This window comes from Cuculus canorus, chromosome 36, assembly GCF_017976375.1.
Source record: "Cuculus canorus isolate bCucCan1 chromosome 36, bCucCan1.pri, whole genome shotgun sequence".
Taxonomy (NCBI): domain Eukaryota; kingdom Metazoa; phylum Chordata; class Aves; order Cuculiformes; family Cuculidae; genus Cuculus; species Cuculus canorus.
Window position 1 is genome coordinate 1,030,910 of NC_071436.1, and position 19,387 is coordinate 1,050,296.

A 19,387-nucleotide genomic window follows, 5' to 3' on the forward strand; every position below is an offset into this window, starting at 1 on the left:
TTGAGGGGGGGTCGGTTCTGGGTGCCCCAACGGGGATCCATTGAGGGGGGGTCGGTTCTGGGTGCCCCAACGGGGATCCATTGAGGGGGGGGCGGTTCTGGGTGCCCCAACGGGGATCCATTGAGGGGGGGGGCGGTTCTGGGTGCCCCAACGGGGATCCATTGAGGGGGGGTCGGTTCTGGGTCACCCAACAGATGTTCTTGGGTGGACACAGAGGGCCAAGAACGAACCCATCCTTTAATCCATTGGATGTTGGGGAGGAGGGGGGCGTGGCCAGACCGAGGAGGGGGGCGTGGCCAGGCGCAAAAGGGGGCGGGGCTAAAGGGTGTTGAGCTTCTGGTGGGGCCGCGCGAGCTTCTCGGGGTGGTCGGAGGCCATGAGGGAGATGTCCCGGAAGATGTCGAGGTACGTGTCGTCGCCTGGGGGGACCCCAAAAGCCAAGGACTCACCCCAAAACCCAAAGATTTCCCCCTAAACCCAAGGATTCACCCCTAAATCCAAGGATTCAGCCCTAAATCCAAGGATTCGACCCCAAAACCTAAGGATTCACCCCTAAAACCAAGGATTCCACCCCAAAACCTAAGGATTCACCCCTAAATCCAAGGATTCCACCCCAAAACCTAAGGATTCACCCCTAAATCCAAGGATTCAGCCCAAAGTCAAGGATTCACCCCCAAAATCCAAGCATTCCACCCCAAAATCCAAGGATTCATCCCCACAACCAAGGATTCATCCTCAAATCCAAGGATCCCACCTCAAAATCTAAGGATTCACCCCCAAAGTCCAAGGATTCCACCCCAAAATCCAAGGATCCCACCTCAAAATCTAAGGATTCACCCCCAAAATCCAAGGATCCCACCCCAAAAATCCTCCCTGAGGACCCTTCAAACTTGGGGACCCCCTTCCATGGAGCCCTTTGGGGAACCCCGAAACCAAGAACCTCCTCGAGGTCCACCCAAACTCAACCTTCCCCCAACCCCCAAATCCAAAGAACCCCCCCAAACCCGAGGATACCCCAAAACCCCCAGAGACCCCCCAAAACCCCCAGAGACCCCCCAAAAACCCCACAGACCCCCCAAAGAACCCTCAGAGACCCCCCAAAACCCCCCAGAGACCCCCCAAAACCCCCAGAGACACCCCAAAAACCCCAGAGACCCCCCAAAAACCCACCCGTCTGCCCCTGGGCCACCTCCAGCTCCCGCATCTTCGCCAGCCGCAGTCTGGGGAGGGGAGGAAAAAGGGGGGTGAGGGGTGGGAAAAAGGGGGTGCCCCCACCCCAGGGGGTCCCCCAACATCCCCCATTGGGGGGGGGGTCCTCACAGGGTGACGATGTCGGCGTTGGCCGAATCGATGGCGATGGAGAGAGCGTCTTTGCCGTCGGCGTCGACGGCGTCGATGTCGGCCCCGCGCTTGAGGAAGAGGCAGGCGAGGCTGGGGGGCGAATATCGGGGTTCAGGGGGGAAATATGGGGGTTCGGGGGGAAATATGGGTGTTCAGGGGGGAAATATGGGGGTTTGGGGGAAATATGGGGGTTCAGGGGGGGAAATATGGGGGTTCGGGGGGGAAATATGGGGGTTCAGTGGGGGAAATATGGGGGTTCAGGGGGAAATATGGGGGTTTGGGGGGAAATATGGGGGTTCGGGGGGGAAATATGGGGGTTCAGGGGGAAATATGGGGGTTCAGGGGGCAAATATGGGGGTTCGGGGGGGAAATATGGGGGTTTGGGGGGAAATATGGGGGTTCGGGGGGGAAATAGTGACCCCCCAAAGGGAATAGGGACCCCCAAAGAGAATAGGGACCCCTCAAAGGGAATAGGGACCCCCCCAAAGGGAATAGTGACCCCCCCAAAGGGAATAGGGACCCCTCAAAGAGAATAGGGACCCCTCAAAGGGAATAATGACACTCCCAAAGGGAATAGGGACCCCCAAAGAGAATAGGGACCCCTCAAAGGGAATAATGACACCCCCAAAGAGAATAGGGACCCTTCAAAGGGAATAGGGATCCCCAAAGGGAACAGAGACCCCCCCAAAGGGAACAGGGACACCCTCAAAGGGAACGTGGACCCCCAAACTGTGGTGGGGATGTCGGGGTGCCGCGGGGGGTACCCGGTGTGCCCCAGGGCGGTGGCGAGGTGCAGCGGCGCCCGCCCGCGCCCGTCGCTCTGGTTGACGCTGGCGCCGTTCTGCAGCAGGAACTCGCACGCCAGCAGAGAGTTCTTTGGGGGGGACGGGGGAGACACCGTTAGGGTTGGGGGGGTCCCCATCCCCACACACGGCCCCCCCCCAAACCCCCTCGTTACCGAGGCGACGGCCTGCAGCAGCGGGGTGAGGTGCCCCTGGGCCGCGTTCACCCAGCCGGGGTCTGCGCCGTGCGCCAGGGCGTCCGCCATGGTGGGTAAGCGCTGGTGTTGGGCCGCCCAGTAGAGCAGAGCCCCGGGGTGCAGGCCGGGGGGCGCCCCGACACCCGCGGGGCCGGGGGGGGCGGCTGCGGGGAGTGGCGCTGAGGAGCAGGACACGCCCACACCCGCGCAGGACACGCCCACACCCGCGCAGGACACGCCCATCCTGCTCAGGCCACGCCTACTCGCGTTTAGACCACGCCCACCCCGCACAGACCACCCCATCCCGCTCAGGCCACTTCCACTGCACTCAGTAAAAAGCCTGTCTGCGCTTAAGCCACGCCCACCCTCTCAGACCACGCCCATCCGCGCTCAGGCCACACCCACCCACGTTTAGACCACGCCCTCCCCGCTCAGACCACGCCCATCCTGCTCAGACCACGCCCATCCACCTTTAGGCCACACCCACTGCACTCAGTCAAAAGCACGTCTGCGCTTAAGCCACGCCCACCCTGCTCAGGCCACACCCACCCACGTTTAGACCACGCCCACCCCTGCTCAGACCACGCCCATCCCCGTTTAGGCCACGCGCACTGCACTCAGTCGAAAACACGTCTGCGCTTAAGCCACGCCCACACACTCAGACCACGCCCAGATCACACCCACCCCTCTCAAGCCACGCCCATCATGGTTAGACCACGCCCATCATGCTCAAGCCACGCCCACCCCTCTCAGATCACGGCTCCACACCCCCCCCCCATAAAGCCCCATTCCCTACAGTTATGGGACCTGAAGCCACACCCCTGACCAAGAGGCCACGCCCCCTTCAGCCAACCACAGCCATTTGATTGACAGGTCCTGTCTCCCACAAGCCACGCCCCTTTTCAGGAGGCCACGCCCGACCATCCTCCTCCTTATGACCACGCCTCTTTATGGCCCCACCCCATATCCAACCAGAAGCCACGCCCCCTCACCAGGCCCCGCCCCACCAGCCTCACTGTGACCTGAGGCCCCGCCCCAACCCAAAGCCCCGCCCCCTCCCGTACCGGCGCTGCCGCGGGGGGGTCGGTGCCGCGGGGGGGGCGCCGGGAGCCCCGTCACGAATTTCTTCTGCACATATTTGGCCCGAATCCAATCCTCCCGCTGAGCCCTGGGGGGGGAAAAGGGGGGCAGGGGGTCCTGGGGGGTCCCAGGGGTCCCCCTGCTGCATCGTGGGGGGGATTGGGGGGTCCTGGGGGGGTCCCAGGGATCCCCCTGCTGCATCAGGGGGGGGTTTGGGGGTCCTGGGAGTCCCCCTGCTGCATCGTGGGGAGGTTTGGGGGGTCCTGGGGGGGGTCTGGGGGTCCCCCTGTTGCATCGTGGGGGGTTTGGGGGGTCCTGGGGGGGTCCCAGGGGTCCCCCTGCTGCATCATGGGGAGGTTTGGGGGGTCCTGGGGGGGGTCCGGGGGTCCCCCTGCTGCATCGTGGGGGTGTTGAGAGGTCCTGGGGAGCCCCAGGGTCCTCCTGCTGCATCGTGGAGGGGTTTGGGGGTTCTGGGGGGGTCCCGGGGGTCCTCCTGCTGCATTGTGGGGGGGTTTTGGGGTTCTGGGGGGTCTTGGGGGGTTCCCAAAGGTCCTCCCATTGCACCTGGGGGGGACTCGGGGGGGCTCAGGGGGGCCGGGACCCCAGGGAAGGGGTACCAAGGGTCCTGGGGGGGGGGCTCTGAGTGGACTTTGGGGGTCCCTCAGGGGGGGTCTGAGGGTCGTGGGGGGTCCCTGGGGAGCTCTGAGGGTCCTGGGAGGGGGGGCTTGGGGGTATTTGGGGGTCCCTGGGGGGGGTGTCCCTGGGCATCGAAGGAATCACCAGGTTGGCATTCTGGGGGGGCTGTGAGGGTCTGGGGCTGCCAAAGGGACCCCTCATCCTTCTGTTTTGGGGTGCAGGAGGGGCTCTGCCCTCCCTCAGTTTTGGGGTGCAGGGAAAGGGGGGGGGGGTCTCACCGGGAGCAGCCGGGGGGGGGTCTTTTCACCCCCATCTCCTCCACCCGCGCCTCGTAGATGCGGTTCAAGGTGCTGTTCCCCAGTTCGCACATCAACTGACGGGGGGGGGGACACCCCAAAACTGTCAATGGGGGGGGTGTACCCCCTTCCAGTACCCCCCCCCACACCTTCCCAGTGCTCCCAGTTACCTTCACCAGTTCAGGCTCCCAGGAGTCCAGCGTCAGCGAGCGCACCTTGGAGAAGTGGACACCCAGGCTCCTGCGGGGGGGGGGGGGGGGGAACAAATTTGGGGGTTCAAGTGGGGAAACTGAGGGTCTGGGGGGGGATTTTGGGGTGCTGGGGGGGGGTTGGGGGGGCTTTGAAGGGCCCTGGGGGATGTTTGGGGTCCCTGGAAGAGCTCAAGGGGGCATTTGGGGTCCTTAGGGGGGACTCGGGGGGAGTTTAGGGTCTGGGGGGAGGTGTCTTGGGGGTCACTGGGAGAGTTTGGGGGTCCCTGGCGGGTGTTTGAGGTCCCCAGGGGGGGGTCTTGGGGGGCCCTGGGTGATGCTGAAGCCCTCGGAGCAGAGCACAGTGCTGGATCTGGGGACCCCTGAGGACCCTTGCGGGGGCTCTGGGTGGGTTTTGGGGTCCCCTAAGGGGCTTTGGGGTTCCCTGAGGGGGTTTTGGGGCGCCCTCATCTGCTGTTGGGGGGCTCTGGTTGATGCTGAAGCCCTTGGAACAGAGAATGGTGCTGGATTTGGGGAGACCTTTGAGGGAGTTTGGGGACCCTTGAGAGGGCTCTGGGTGGGTGTTGGGGTCCCCTAAGGGGTTTTGGGGTCCCCTGAGGGTTTTTGGGGTGCCCTGAGGGGGTTTTGGGGCGCCCTCATCTGCTGTTGGGGTGCCCTGGGTAACGCTGAAGCCCTCGGAGCAGAGCACGGCGGTGGATTTGGGGACCCTTGCGGGGGCTCTGGGTGGGTGTTGGGGCGCTGGGTGGGTTTTGGGGTGCAGGGGGGGGTTTTGGGGTCCCCTGAGAGGTTTGGGGGTGCCCTGAGGGGGTTTTGGGGCACCCTCATCTGCTCTTGGGGTGCCCTGGATGACGCTGAAGCCCTCGGAGCAGAGCACGGCGGTGGATTTGGGGACCCTTGCGGGGGCTCTGGGTGGGTTTTGGGGCTCTGGGTGGGTTTTGGGGTGCAGGGGGGGGTTGGGGTCCCCTGAGGGGTTTTGGGGTTCCCTGAGGGGGTTTTGGGGTGCCCTCATCTGCTGTTGGGGTGCCCTGGGTAACGCTGAAGCCCTCGGAGCAGAGCACGGCGGTGGATTTGGGGACCCTTGCAGGGGCGCTGGGTGGGTGTTGGGGCGCTGGGTGGGTTTTGGGGTGCAGGGGGGGTTTTGGGGTGCCCCCACCTGTGGATGCCCGAGCACTCGATGCAGAGGGTGATGCCCAGGTTGACGCTGGCCCAGGCGGGTGCGGGGGCGCGGCAGTCGCAGCAGCTCCCGTTCCCCTCCACCCCCAGCACCGCCGTCAGCACCGACGGTTCGGGGGGACCCCCCCGGCACCCCGAAACCACGCAGGGGCGGTTGGGGGGCTGCGAAGGGAGGGGCGGGGGGGGTCAGGCAGAATTTGAGGACCCCCTCCCCCCCCCCAGGCGGGCAGAGAGAGAGTCTTTCACCCCTCAGGAGAGTTTTGGGGTCCCCACTTCCATCCAGGAGGGTTTGGGGGGCTCACAGTTACCCCCAGGAGGGTTTTGGGGTCCCCACTTCCATCCAGGAGCATTTGGGGGGGCTCCCAGTTCACCCCAGGAGGGTTTTGGGGTCCCCACTTCCCTCCAAGAAAGTTTTGGGGTCCCCAGTTCCCCCTATGAGGGTTTTGGGGTCCCCAGTTCCATCCAAGAGGGTTTTGGGGGGCTCCCAGTTCACCCCATGAGAGTTTTGGTGTCCTTGAGTCCCTGTGAGGATTTTGGGGTGCCCTGGGTGGGTTTCGGGGTGCTCACCTGCCCGGGGTGGGTTTTGGGGTGCCCTGGGTGGGTTTCGGGGTGCTCACCTGCCCGGGGTGGGTTTCGGGGTGCCCGGGGGGGGTTTCGGGGTGCTCACCTGCCCGGGGTGGGTTTCGGGGTGCCCGGGGGGGGTTTCGGGGTGCTCACCTGCCCGGGGTGGGTTTCGGGGTGCCCGGGGGGGGTTTCGGGGTGCTCACCTGCCCGGGGTGGGTTTCGGGGTGCCCGGGGGGGGTTTCGGGGTGCCCGGGGGGGGGTTTCGGGGTGCTCACCTGCCCGGGGTGGGTTTCGGGGTGCCCGGGGGGGGTTTCGGGGTGCCCCTGGCCGAAGGCGCAGGCGATGCTGCTCTGGACGGCGCTGAGCCACGCGCGCTGCTGCCCCCCCGAATCCGCCTGCAGCACCCAGGATCTGGGGGGGCCCGGGGGAAATTGGGGGGTCAGGGGGGAAATTGGGGGGTCAGGGGGGTCAAGGAGGGTTTTGGGGGGTCAGGGGTTGGGGGACAGGGAGTAATGGGGGAAATTGGGGGGTCAGGGGGGTCAAGGAGGGTTTTGGGGGGTCAGGGGTTGGGGGACAGGGGGTAATGGGGGAAATTGGGGGGTCAGGGGGGTCATGGAGGGTTTTGGGGGGGTCAGGGGGGAAATTGGGGGGTCAGGGGGGAGTCAAGGAGGGTTTTGGGGGGGTCAAGGGGGAAATTGGGGGGTCAGGGGGGTAAAGGAGGATTTTGGGGGGACAGGGGTTGGGGGACAGGGGGGTCAGGGGGGAAATTGGGGGGTCAGGGGGGGTAAAGGAGGGTTTTGGGGGGTCAGGGGTTGGGGGACAGGGGGGTCAGGGGGGAAATTGGGGGGTCAGGGGGGTAAAGGAGGATTTTGGGGGGTCAGGGGTTGGGGGACAGGGGGGTCAGGGGGGAAATTGGGGGGTCAGGGGGGTCATGGAGGGTTTTGGGGGGTCGGGGGGTTGGGGGACAGGGGGGTCAGGGGGGAAATTGGGGGGTCGGGGGGGGTGAGGGGGGGAATTGGAGCCCCCACCTCTGGGGCGTGGGAGGTTTTGGGGTCCCCTTTAGGTTTTGGGGCTCCCAAAGGGGTATTGGGGTCCCCTGAAAGATCTTAGGGTTCCCCCCCTGGGTTTTGGGTCTCCCAAAGGGATTTTGGGTCTCCCAAAGGGGTTTTGGGGTCCTCTGAAAAATCTTGGGGTCCTCCTTGAGTTTTGGGGCTCCCAAAGGGGTTTTGGGGTCCCCTGGAAGATCTTGGAGTCCCCCCCTTAGTTTTGGGGTCCCCGGGATTGACAGAAGAGATGGGGGTTCCAGGGATTAAAAGAGGGATTTTAGAGCCCCCACATTTCGGGGTTGGACATTTTTGGGGTCATCTGGGGGAGGTTTTGGGGTCCCTCCCAGGTTTTGGGGTCCCCCCGGGTTTTGGGGTCCCCCCCGGACACTCACTTGGAGGGAGAGACGACCTCGAAGCAGAAGCGGCGCTCGAGGTCGGGACAGGGTTTGACGGTGCAGAGGCGCAAATCCTCCACCACCACCGTGGGGGGGTCCTGGGGGCACCCCAAAACCTGAGCCCCCCCAAAAACAGCACCCCCTAAACCTGCCCCCCAAATCTGACCCCTAAAACTTGGACCCCAAAACCTGGGCCCCCCCAAAATATCACCCCCAAATCCGCCCCTCAAAACTTAAACCCCCAAAACGCGCCCCCCCAAAATGTGACCCCCAAATCCGCCCCTCAAAACTTAAACCCCCAAAATGCGCCCCCCCAAATGTGACCCCCAAATCTGCCCCCCCAAATCGCACCCCCAAACTTGGCCCCCCAAAACCTGCCCCCCCAAATGTGACCCCAAAACCTGCCCCCCCAAAATGTGACCCCCAAATCTGCCCCCCCAAACTTGGCCCCCCAAAACGTGACCCCCCACATCTACCCCTCCTAATGTAACCCCCAAAACCTCACCCCCCAAACCTGCCCCCCAAAACATGACCCCCCCCAAAATATGAACCCCCAAATCTGCCCCCCCCCAAATTCGATCTGTCAAACCCGGCCCCCCCCAAATCACCCCCAAGGCCCCCCCAAACCTCGCCCCCCCCAATTCCTACCCCCCAAATTACCCCCCCTCAACTCAGCCCCCCCCTCCCCCCCGGGGGTCCCCTCAAACTGCCCCCCCCCCCCCAGGGCCCCCCAAAACCCGCTCACCCGCGCCCGCTTGACATAAACCAATTGGTTGCTCTGGATGGAAAACCACCGCCTGGGGCGAAAAGGGGGGGTCAAGGGGCACCCCAAAACCCCCCAGGGGAAAGGGGGGGACCCCAACCCCTCCCAGAGCTGAAAAAACAGGGGGTGGGATATGGGGATTTGGGGGTGCAGAGGGGTTGGGTCCAGGGTGGAGGGTTTGGGGGTGCAGGGATTTGGGGGTGCAGAGGGTTGGGATCTGAGGGGTTTGGGGGTGCGCAGTGTTGGGGTCTGGGGGTGCAGGGGGTTGGGAGTCTGGCGGGTTTGGGGGTGCAGGGGGTTGGGATCTGCGGGGTTTGGGGGTGCGCAGTGTTGGGGTCTGGGGGTGCAGGGGGTTGGGAGTCTGGAGGGTTTGGGGGTGCAGAGGGTTTGAGGTCTGGGGGTGCGGGGGGTTGGGGTCTGGGGGGTTTGGGGGTGCAGAGGGTTTGGGGGTACAGGGGGTTGGGGTCTGGGGGGTTTGGGGGTGCAGAGGGTTTGGGGGTGCAGGGGATTGGGGTCTGGGGGCTTTGAGGGTGCAGGGGGTTGGGGTCTGTGGGGTTTGGGGGTGCAGAGGGTTTGGGGGTGCAGGGGGTTGGGGTCTGTGGGATTTGGGGGTGCAGAGGGTTTGGGGTCTGTGGGGTTTGGGGTCTGTGGGGTTTAGGGTCTGTGGGGGTTGGGGTGCAGAGGGTTTGGGGTCTGGGGTTTGGGCGTGCAGAGGGTTTTGGGGTGCAGAGGGTTTGGGGTCTGTGGGGTTTGGGGGTGCAGGGGTTTGGGGGTGCAGGGGTTTGGGGTCTGTGGGAGTTGGGGGTGCAGAGGGTTTGGGGTGTGTGGGGTTTGGGGGTGCAGAGGGTTTGGGGGTGCAGAGGGTTTGGGGTCTGCGGGGTTTGGGGGTGCAGAGGGTTTGGGGGTGCAGGGGTTTGGGGTCTGCGGGGTTTGGGGGTGCAGAGGGTTTGGGGGTGCAGGGGTTTGGGGTCTGCGGGGATTGGGGGTGCAGGGGGTTTTGGGGTTCGGGGGTACCGGCTCCAGGTGCGGAAGGCGTTGCTCGCTCTCTTGTAGAGATACCCCTCCATGGGGGGGGCCCCCGGCCCCGCCCCCCCCGCGCCCACTGCCTCCTGCGACAGGTCCTGGGGGGGGAAATGGCCACGCCCCTTAAATGGCCACGCCCCCTCCCCAGAGCCACGCCCCCAATTGCCCCCCCATCCCCATCTCTGGTCATTGCCACTCATTCACTCCATCATTGGCCACGCCCCCTCTTGTAACCAAACCACTCCCTCTCCAATTTAACCACGCCCATTCTCTCACATGGTGACGCCCCCTCAACCATAACCACGCCCTTTATAATCTAGTATCCCATCCCTGGCCACGCCCCTGCTTCCCCTGGCCACGCCTCCTCATCCTGTTGACCACGCCCCCACAGTCTGCTATACCATACATGGCCCCGCCCCTTCTGACCCAAACCACGCCCCCTCATAGACAGTGTTTGCATTTCGTGGCCCCGCCCCCACCTCAATGGCCCCGCCCCTTCGCTTGGCCCCACCCACCTGCTGCAGCAGCAGGGCGTGGCGCTGCTCCAGGTCCCGCTGCCTCCGCGCCCCCTCCAGCACCAACTGGTCCAGCTGGGAACCCCAACATGGCACCCACGGCCGGGGGCACCCCCAAACCCTTGGGAGCCCCCCCGACCCCTGGGAGCCCCCTCAAACCCTTGGGTGACCCCCTGGACCCCTGGGTCCCCCCCAAACCCCTGGGTCACCCCCTGGATCCCTGGGTGTCCCCCAAACCCCTGGGTCCCCCCAAAGTCTGGGTTCCCCCCCAAACCCTTTGGTCCTATCCTGGACCCCTGGGTCCCCCCCAAACCCCTGGGTCCCCCCCCGGATCTCTGGGTGTCCCCCAAACCCCTGCATCCCCCCTGGATCCCTGAGTCCCCCCCAAACCCCTGGGTCCCCCCAAACCCCTGCGCATGTCCCCCCCCAACCCCCCCAGGGATCCCCTAATTCCCCCCCCCCCCCTTCCCCCAGATATGGGGTCCCCCCACTTGTGGGTGACAGTGTAGGTGTGTTCCCCCCGGTCATAGAAGTCCCTGTGGGGTCTCGGGGTCCCCTGGGGGGGGGTTGCGGGGGTCCCCACCTGCGCCCCCAGTGCCCCCCGGTACTGCCGGGTGCCGGTGGCCCCGCGGTGGCCGTGGCCGAAGAAGGTGGCCTGGGCTTCCAGCAGGGCCAGCACCTGGGGGGGGGGGGAAAACGGGGGGTCAGGCTGTTAACCCCCGACCCCCCAACTCCTCTCACCCCCCCGAACCTCCAAAGCCCCCCCCAAAAGCTGCTATCCCCCCCATGATGTCACCCAGAGCCCCCCCAAACACCTCTCCCACTCCCACCTCTTGATACCCCCAGACCCCCCCCTTTGATACCCCCAGACCCCCTCTTGATACCCCCAGACCACCCCAAACCCTCCTGAGCCCCCCCTAAAACCTTCTATATCCCCCTAAGAACCCCCCCCAAGCCCCTCAAGTCCATCTGAGCCCCCCCAATCCACTCAGAGCCCCCGAGCCCCCTCAGAACCCCCCCCAGATACCCCCAAATCCCTCAGGGACCCCCCAAATCCCTTAGCCCCCCCCACAGCCCCCCCAAACTCACAAACTGCAGGATCTCGGTCTTCTTCTTGTCCTGCAGAACGTTCATCTGAGGGGGGGACAAAGGGGGGGGTCAGGGCCCCTTTTAACCCCCCCAATTCACTCTCTCCGGTTTCTCCCCTCCAAACGCACCACTTTAAGCTCCTCCCACCCCTTTAAGCCCCGCCCCTTCAACACACCCATTTAAGCCCCTCCCAGCCCATAAACCCACACCCATTTAAGCCCCACCCCTTTAACACCACTCCTTTAAGCCCCCCTTTAAGCCCCTCCCACCCCATAGGCTCCTCCCACTCCGCCACCTCATCCCTTTAAGCCCATTCCGCCACCACACCCCATTAAGTCCCTCCCCACCCCTTTAGCCCCTCCCACCCCTCTAGACCCTCCCACTCCCTTTAGGCCCCTCCCACCCCTTTAGGCCCCTCCCACCCCTTTAGCCCCCTCCCATCCCCTTTAGCGCCCTCCCATCCCCTTTAGGCCCCTCCCACCCCTTTAGGCCTCTCCCACCCCTTTAGGCCTCTCCCACCGCTTTAGCCCCTCCCACCCCTTTGGCCCCTCCCACCCCTTTGGCCCCTCCCACCTGCAGGACGTAGTGCAGCCCCGCGGCCCGCGCTGCCCCCCGGGCGCCCCCCAGCGCAGCCGCCGCCTCTCGGGCCTCTCCGGGGCGACGCCGCGGAACCTCTGCGTGGTGGTGCAGCGCCGCCGCCAGCGCCTCTGCCGCCCGCCCGCGCTCCCGCCGCGCCTCCCGCAGCCCCCGCGCCTCCCTGGGGGGCAGCACCCGGGGGGGGCTCAGGGACCCCCCAAAACCCAGCGTCCCCAGGGGCACCCGGGGGCGCTCAGGGACCCCCCAAAACCCAGCGTCCCCAGGGGCACCCGGGGGGGCTCAGGGACCCCCCAAAACCCAGCGTCCTCAGGGGCACCCGGGGGTGCTCAGGGACCCCACAGCCCCCCAGTGTCCTCAGGGGCACCCGGGGGTGCTCAGGGACCCCACAGCCCCCCAGTGTCCTCAGGGGCACCCGGGGGGGCTCAGGGACCCCACAGCCCCCCAGCGCCCCCAGGGGCACCCGGGGGTGCTCAGGGACCCCACAGCCCCCCAGCGTCCTCAGGGGCACCCGGGGGTGCTCAGGGACCCCCCAAAACCCAGCGTCCTCAGGGGCACCCGGGGGGGCTCAGGGACCCCCCAAAACTCAGCGTCCTCAGGGGCAACCGGGGGTGCTCAGGGACCCCCCACACCCAGTGACCCCAGAGCCATCGAGCAGAACCCATGGGTGCTTCTGTGGGACCCCCCCCAGCACCCCCAGGAACCCCCCCAGCACCCCCAGGACACCCCTCAGCACCCACAGTACCCCCCTCAGCACCCCCAGGACCCCCCTCAGCACCGCCAGGACCCCTCCAGCACCCATAGGACCCCCCCCCAGCACTCACAGGACCCCCCCCCAGCACTCACAGGACCCCCCTCAGCACCCCCAGGACCCCCTCCATCACCCACAGGACCCCCCCCAGCACTCCCAGGACCCCCTCCATCACCCACAGGACCCCCCTCAGCACCCCCAGGACCCTTCCAGCACTCACAGGACCCCTCCATCACCCATAGGACCCCCTCCATCACCCATAGGACCTCCCCAGCACCCATGGGTGCCCCCCACTCACTCCTTGAGCAGGGTGTGGAGGTGGCGGCGTAAGGCGACCTGGATGGTGTCCTGCAGCTCCTGGGGGGACAGGGGGGGGACACGAGGGGTGGACATGAGGGGACGTGGGGGACACGGGGGGGGGTCAAAGGGGGCGGGGGGGGTGGAGGGGACACAGAAAGGGACACGGGGGAGACTGGAGGGAATGGGGGGGACTTGGGGGGGGGAAAGGGGTGGGGGGGCACAGGGGGGGACGTGGGGGGGACACAGGGGGGGACATTTGGGGGGGCGGGGACACAGGGGGACCCGGGGAGGCCTTAGTGAGCCCTGGGGGTGTGGCCAGGGAGAAGAGGGGGCGTGTCTTTAATGGGAGGGGGCGTGGTTTGTAGGGAGGCGCGTGGCTTAAAAGCGCGTTATTTGTAAGGGCACGTGGTTTGCGGCAGGCGTGGCTTTGAGGAGAGGGCGTGGCTTTGACAGGAAGGGGCGTGGTGTGAAGGAGGGGGCGTGGCTTGCTGGGATGGGCGTGGTTTGAAGGGAGGGGGCGTGGCCTCCCGACCTCGTGGCTGTCCATCATCTGCTCTAAGGAGTCGCAGAGCTTCTCCAGCGCCTCCTGCGGGGATTTGGGGGGATTTGGGGGGCTGGGATTCCATCCTGCCCCCCACCCTACCCCTCTGCAGCCCCCCAATATCCACAGGGACTCCCCAATAGCCCTCTCAGGGATTTTCCCCCCCCCCATCTTCACTGAGCCCCCCCAAAGCCTCCCCCCCAATTTTGGGGGTGCCCTCCACCCCTCTGGTTTAGGGGTGCTCCCCCTCAGCGGGTCCCCAAGCCCCCCGGGGGGGTGTCTGTGCCCCCCCAGGCCCCCCCATTTTGGGGTGCTCCCCTCAACCCCAGCCTCCCCTCAGCCCCTAGGGACCCGCCAGGCTCCCCCCTTTTGGGGTGCTCTCCCCCCCCCCCCCGGGTTTTGGGGGGCTCACCCGCAGCAGGGGGTCCCCCCGGGGGGTCGCCGCCATCTCGCGCAGCCCCGCGGCGAAGGCTCGGCTGCTCCCCTCCAGCTGCCGCCCCGCGTCCAACATGGCCGAGCAGAGCTTCAGCACCTGGGGGGGGGGTCAGGTGTACCCCAAAACCCCCACGGACCCCCCCAGAACCCCCCCATGGCCCTCACACAGCCCCAAAACCCAGGGAACCCCCCCCCAATGCAGGGGATCCCCCCAAATCCAGGGACCAAACCCCACGACACCCCTAAACCCCAGGACCCCCCCAAACCCCAGGACCCCCCCTCTAAAATCCAGGACCCCTCCCAATTCCAAGGGATCCCCCCCACAAAACTCAGGGGATCCCCCCTTAATTCCATGGGTCCCCCCCTAATTCCTCTCAGGGATCCCCAAAATCCACGACCTCCCAATTCTGGTGATGACCCCCCAAAATCCAGGGCCCCACCCCCCAATTCCAGGGACACCCCCCCCCCGGGAACCCCCAAATCCAGGACACCCCCCAATTCCAAGGGGTCTCCCCCAAAACTCAGGGGCCCCCCTCTAATTCCATGGGTCCCCCCAAAATTCCTCTCAGGGATCCCCAAAATCCTGCACCCCCCAATTCCAGGGACCCCCAAAACCCCTCAGGGACCCCCCAAATTCTAAGGGTCCCCCTCAAATCCAAGACACCCCCTCCCCCAGCCCCCCAACACCTTCAGAGCCCCTGTGGACCCCCCCAAATCCTCATGTCCCCCCCAAACCCCACAGATTTCCCCCCCCCAAATGTTGGGGTCCCCCCCCAGATTTTGGGGACCCCCTCAACCTTCTCCAGGTGGGTCTCAAGTTCGGCCACGTCGGCGTCCGCCTCCTCCACAGCCGCTCTGGGGGGACGGGGGGGTTTGGGGGTTCAGGGGGGATTTGGGGGGGGTTTAGGGGGGGTCAGGATGGATTTGGGGGGGTCCTAACGGTCAAGAGGGGTGTTTAGGGGTTCATGGGGGGATTTGGGGGGGCCAGGATGGATTTGGGGGGGGTCCTAAGGGTCAAGAGAGGGGTTTAGGGGTTCATGGGGGGATTTGGGGGGGTCAGGATGGATTTCGGGGGGTCCTGGGGGTCAAGAAGGGGATTTAGGGGTTCACGGGGGCGATTTGGGGGGGTCAGGATGGATTTCGGGGGGTCCTGGGGGTCAAGAAGGGCGTTTAGGGGTTCACAAGGGGGATTTGGGGGGGGTCAGGATGGATTTGGGGGGTCCTGGGGGTCAAGGGGGGATTTGGGAGATGTCAGGATGAGTTTGGGGGGGTCCTAATGGTCAAGAGGGGGGTTTAGGGGTTCACAGGGGGGATTTGGGGGAGTCAGGATGGATTTCGGGGGGTCCTGGGGGTCAAGAAGGGGGTTTAGGGGTTCACGGGGGGGATTTGGGGGGGGTCAGGATGGATTTAGGGGGGTCCTAAGGGTCAAGAGGGGGGTTTAGGGGTTCACGGGGGGGGTTTGGGGTGCTGAGGGAGGTCAGGATGGATTTGGGGGGGTCCTGGGAGGATTCGGGGGGGTATCAAAAGGGGGTTTTGGGGTTCACAGAGAGATTTGGGGGAGTAAAGAGGGAGTTTGGGGTTTCACGGGGGGGGAATTGAGAGGGGTTTGGGGGGAGTTGGGGTTCATGGGGGGATTTAGGGGGGTCAAGTGGGGGGATTTAGGGTGCGTGGGGGGGTTTGGGGGTTCAGGAAGGATTTTGGGGGGCCGGGGGGGCCCCGCGGTTGCCGACAGCTTCCGGCAGCGCTTCCTGTGGTGCCGTAACCACAGCAACGGCGGATGTGGGGGGGACTTTGGGGTGCTCTGAGGGCCCCCCTCGTGCTTTTAGGGGGCTGTAGGGGGTCAAGAGGGGGTTTTGGGGTTCATAGGGGGGATTTGGGGGGCTTTAAGGGGTCAAGAGGGGGTTTTGGGGTTCACAGAGGGAATTCAGGTGGACTTTAGGGGGGTCAAGTCAGGGTTTTGGGGTTCACAGGGGGTATTTGGGGGGCTTTAGGGGGTCAAGAGGGGGTTTTGGGGTTCATAGGGCGGATCTGGGGGGGCTTTAGGGGTCAAGAGGGGGATTTGGGGTTCATAGGGGGGATTTGGGGGGGGCTTTAGAGGGTCAAGAGGGGGTTTTGGGGTTCATAGGGCGGATCTGGGGGGGCTTTAGGGGTCAAGAGGGGGATTTGGGGTTCATAGGGGGGATTTGGGGGGGCTTTAGAGGGTCAAGAGGGGCTTTTGGGGTTCATAGGGGGGATTTGGGGGGCTTTAAGGGGTCAAGAGGGGGTTTTGGGGTTCATAGGGCGGATCTGGGGGGGATTTAGGGGGTCAAGAGGGGGTTTTGGGGTTCATGGGGGGATCTGGGGGGGCTTTAGGGGTCAAGAGGGGCTTTTGGGGTTCACAGGGGGGATTTGGGGGGCTTTAGGGGGTCAAGAGGGGGTTTTGGGGTTCACGGGGGGGATTTGGGGGGTCCTGGGGGGATTTAGGGGGGCTTGGGGAGGGGGGTTGAGGGTTTGGGGGGGGTCCAGGGGGGCTTGAGGGGTTTTGGGGTGCCCTGGAGGGGCTGAAAGGGTTTGGGGGGGTCCGGGGGGGTCCCCAATACCTGAACCACGGCGAATCCCGCAGGCACTCCTCGAAATCGAGTTTCACCGTCATTTTGGGGGGTCCGGGAGGATTGGGGGGTCCTGAGGGTTTGGGGGGGTCCTGAGGGGGGGTCCGGGAGGATTGGGGGGTCCTGAGGGTTTGGGGGTGTCCTAAGGGGGGGGTCTGGGAGGATTGGGGGGTCCTGAGGGTTTGGGGGGGTCCTAAGGGGGGGGGGTCCGGGAGGATTGGGGGGTCCTGAGGGTTTGGGGGGGTCCTAAGGGGGGGGGTCCGGGAGGATTGGGGGGTCCTGAGGGTTTGGGGGGGTCCTAAGGGGGGGTCTGGGAGGATTTGGGGGTTCTGAGGGGGAGATATGGGGGGGTTTGAGGGGATGGGGGGGTCTTGGGGGGAGGTGGAGGGGGCTGTGAAGGGTCGGGGGGGGTTTTGGGGGGGTCCTGAGGGTTTGGGGGTGTCCTAAGGGGGGGGGTCTGGGAGAATTGGGGGGTCCTGAGGGTTTGGGGGTGTCCCGGAGCTCCGGAGGGCGGCGGTGCCGAGAGGAGACGGGAGGAGATGGGACCGCAGAGAGGAGACTCCGCCCCGGGGGGGGCAGAGAGGGGGGAGTTGGGGGGCAGAGGGGGGATTGGGGGGCAGAGGGGGAATTGGGGGGCAGAGGAGGGGATGGAGGGGTATTGGGGGGCAGAGGGGGAATTGGGGGACAGAGGGGGGGATGGAGGGGAGTTGGGGGGCAGAGGGGGGGATTGGGGGGCAGAGGGGGGGATGGAGGGGAGTTGGGGGGCAGAGGGGGGGGAGATGGGGGGCAGAGAGGGGGAGTTGGGGGGCAGAGGGGGGAGTTGGGGGGCAAAAGGGGGGGAATTGGGGGGCAGAGAGGGTGATTGGGGGTCAGAGAGGGGGAGTTGGGGGGCAGAGAGGAGAGTTGGGGGGCAGAGAGGGGGATGGAGGGGAGTTGGGGGGCAGAGGGGGGATAGAGGGGAGTTGGGGGGCAGAGGGGGAGTTGGGGGGCAGAGGGGGGGATGGAGGGGAGTTGGGGGGCAGAGGGGGGAGTTGGGGGGCAGAGGAGGGGATGGAGGGGAGTTGGGGGGCAGAGGAGTATTGAGGGGCAGAGAGGGAATTGGGGGCAGAGGGGGGGATGGAGGAGGGAGTTGGGGGGAATTGGGGGGAGAGAGGGGAGTTGGGGGGCAGAGGGGGGGAGAGAAGGGAGTTGGGGGGCGGGGGGGGGAGTTGGGGGGCAGAGGGGGGGATGGAGGGGTATTGGGGGCAGAGGGGGAGTTGGGGGCAGAGGAGGGGATGGAGGGGAGTTGGGGGGCAGAGGGGGGAGTTGGGGGGCAGAGGGGGGGATGGAGGGGAGTTGGGGGGCAGAGGGGTATTGGGGGGCAGAGGGGGGTATTGGGGGGCAGGGGGGGGATGGAGGGGAGTTGGGGGGCAGAGGGGAGGATGGAGGAGGGAGTTGGGGGGAATTGGGGGGAGAGAAGGGAGTTGGGGGGCAGAGAGGGGATGGAGGGGAGTTGGGGGGCAGAGGGGGAGTTGGGGGGCAGAGGGGGGTATTGGGGGGCAGAGGGGGGGAGGGAACAGGTAATTAGCAGTTATCCTAATTAACTCCAACCTGGACCCCCAATTGCCGCCCCCCCACTAATTAATTGATATCTCATTAATCATTAATTAAGAGTCAACGTGGTGGCGGTGAGTGATTAATTACTCGTCAAAGGCTTTATAAAGGCTTTAATAGGTTTCGGGGGGGGCCGCGGTAGCGCCGTCATTAACGGAAGGGTTAATTAAAGGCATTAATTAACTGCGGGATCCCGGCGGTGCCAGGCAGAGCCCGGTAACCATGGCAACCGCGGCTGCCCGGCGCCACCCCGCCGTGAAGCGACGATGGTTGGGATGGCAGGAGGGGGAGCGCCGCACCGCCGTGAAGGGCGATGTCGCAACGAACTGTCGTAAAAGGGCCATAGAATGGGTTATTTTTAGGCTATGAAGGATATCAAAGCGCATTCAGTTCCACCCCTGGGCGGGGACGTTTCCCACGGGATGAGGGTCTCCGAGCCACGTCCCACCCGGCCTTGAGCCCCTCCAGGGATGGGGCAGCCCGGGCCAGGGCCTCCCCAGCCTCAGCGTGAAGAATTTCTCCCTAACACCTCATCTAAATCTTCCCATTTCCACCTTAAAACCACTCCTCCTCGTCCCATCGCTCCAGGCTCTTGGGAAAAGCCCTTTTCCAGCTCCCCTGGAGCCTCTTCCAGTGCTGGAAGCTGCTCTAAGGTCTCCCTGGAGACTTTTCTTCTCCTGAAAGAGCTCAACTCTCAGCCCGGCCTGGGGCTTCAGCCTTTGGACCGTCTATACGCCCTCCTCCGGCCTCGCTCCAACACCTCCATCTCCTCCCGAGCTCGGAGGCTCCAGAACTGCGACTCAAGAGCTCCCACTCCCTCCTCTCCCTCCATTGCAGCCGCTGCCAGCGCCACCCTGCCGTAAAGCAACGGGGCTGGAGGGCCGAAAGAGGCGCCACGCTGCCGTAAAGCGCCGATAAAAGGCGTCATAGCGCGGCGGGGAGGGAGAGGAGGAGGGCGAGGAGCGGAGGAGGCGGTGAAGGTCGAGTTCGGGGGCAGGAGAGGAGGGGAAAGGTGGTGAAATCCCACCGAGGTGCGGCGGAAAGGCGGTGCAACGCCTACTTGTGCCACTCCGCCGCCAAGCGCGCTGTCGCAAAAGCGTCGTAAAAGCGTCATTGAAGCGCAGAATGGATGGAAAGGACCTCGCAGCCCGCTTTTTCCGGGGCGCTCCCGGGCTCGAACGCCTCCAAAGCGCGTTTGATCTTAAAGCGACGGCTTAAACGCTTCGTTTTCTGCGTGCGCTGAATGTGTGGATCGCCCCGATCCCGGCGCAGCCGCTGGGCGGCGCCACCCTGCCGCAAAGCAGCCAGTTTGCGGGCTAGAAGGCGCCACACTGCCGTAAAGCACCGCCAGAGGGCGTCGTAGCGCGACATAGGGCAAAAGGAGAGGGAGGAGAAGCCGCGGAGGGTCCTTCAGGAAAGAAGGAGAAAGAGGAAAGGCGGTGAAATCCCTCCGAGGTGTGGCAGAAAAGGAGCGAG

At 65.3% G+C, this 19,387-nt stretch overlaps 1 protein-coding gene across 2 annotated transcripts; it reads right to left on the reverse strand.

The window, feature by feature from the left end:
* Positions 1-225: 225 nt before the first annotated feature.
* ACAP1 (ArfGAP with coiled-coil, ankyrin repeat and PH domains 1) lies at positions 226-16,410 on the reverse strand. Of its 2 annotated transcripts, none has more exons than XM_054052729.1 (22): positions 16,310-16,410; positions 14,528-14,585; positions 13,708-13,827; positions 13,287-13,340; positions 12,753-12,811; positions 11,683-11,866; positions 11,110-11,154; positions 10,604-10,699; positions 10,021-10,095; positions 9,497-9,603; positions 8,465-8,516; positions 7,717-7,817; positions 6,554-6,689; positions 5,695-5,876; positions 4,503-4,572; positions 4,315-4,409; positions 3,385-3,488; positions 2,300-2,484; positions 2,106-2,215; positions 1,321-1,431; positions 1,171-1,220; positions 226-419 (listed from the first exon to the last, which is right to left on the reverse strand). In XM_054052729.1, the coding sequence occupies exons 1-22, from the start codon at positions 16,360-16,362 to the stop codon at positions 319-321; spliced, it is 2,148 nt and encodes a 715-aa protein (XP_053908704.1). In that variant the 5' UTR covers positions 16,363-16,410; the 3' UTR covers positions 226-318. The 2 variants fall into 2 exon arrangements, with proteins under 2 accessions (XP_053908704.1, XP_053908705.1); XM_054052730.1 differs by having other exon boundaries at positions 13,708-13,785; positions 16,310-16,408.
* Positions 16,411-19,387: the final 2,977 nt, after the last annotated feature.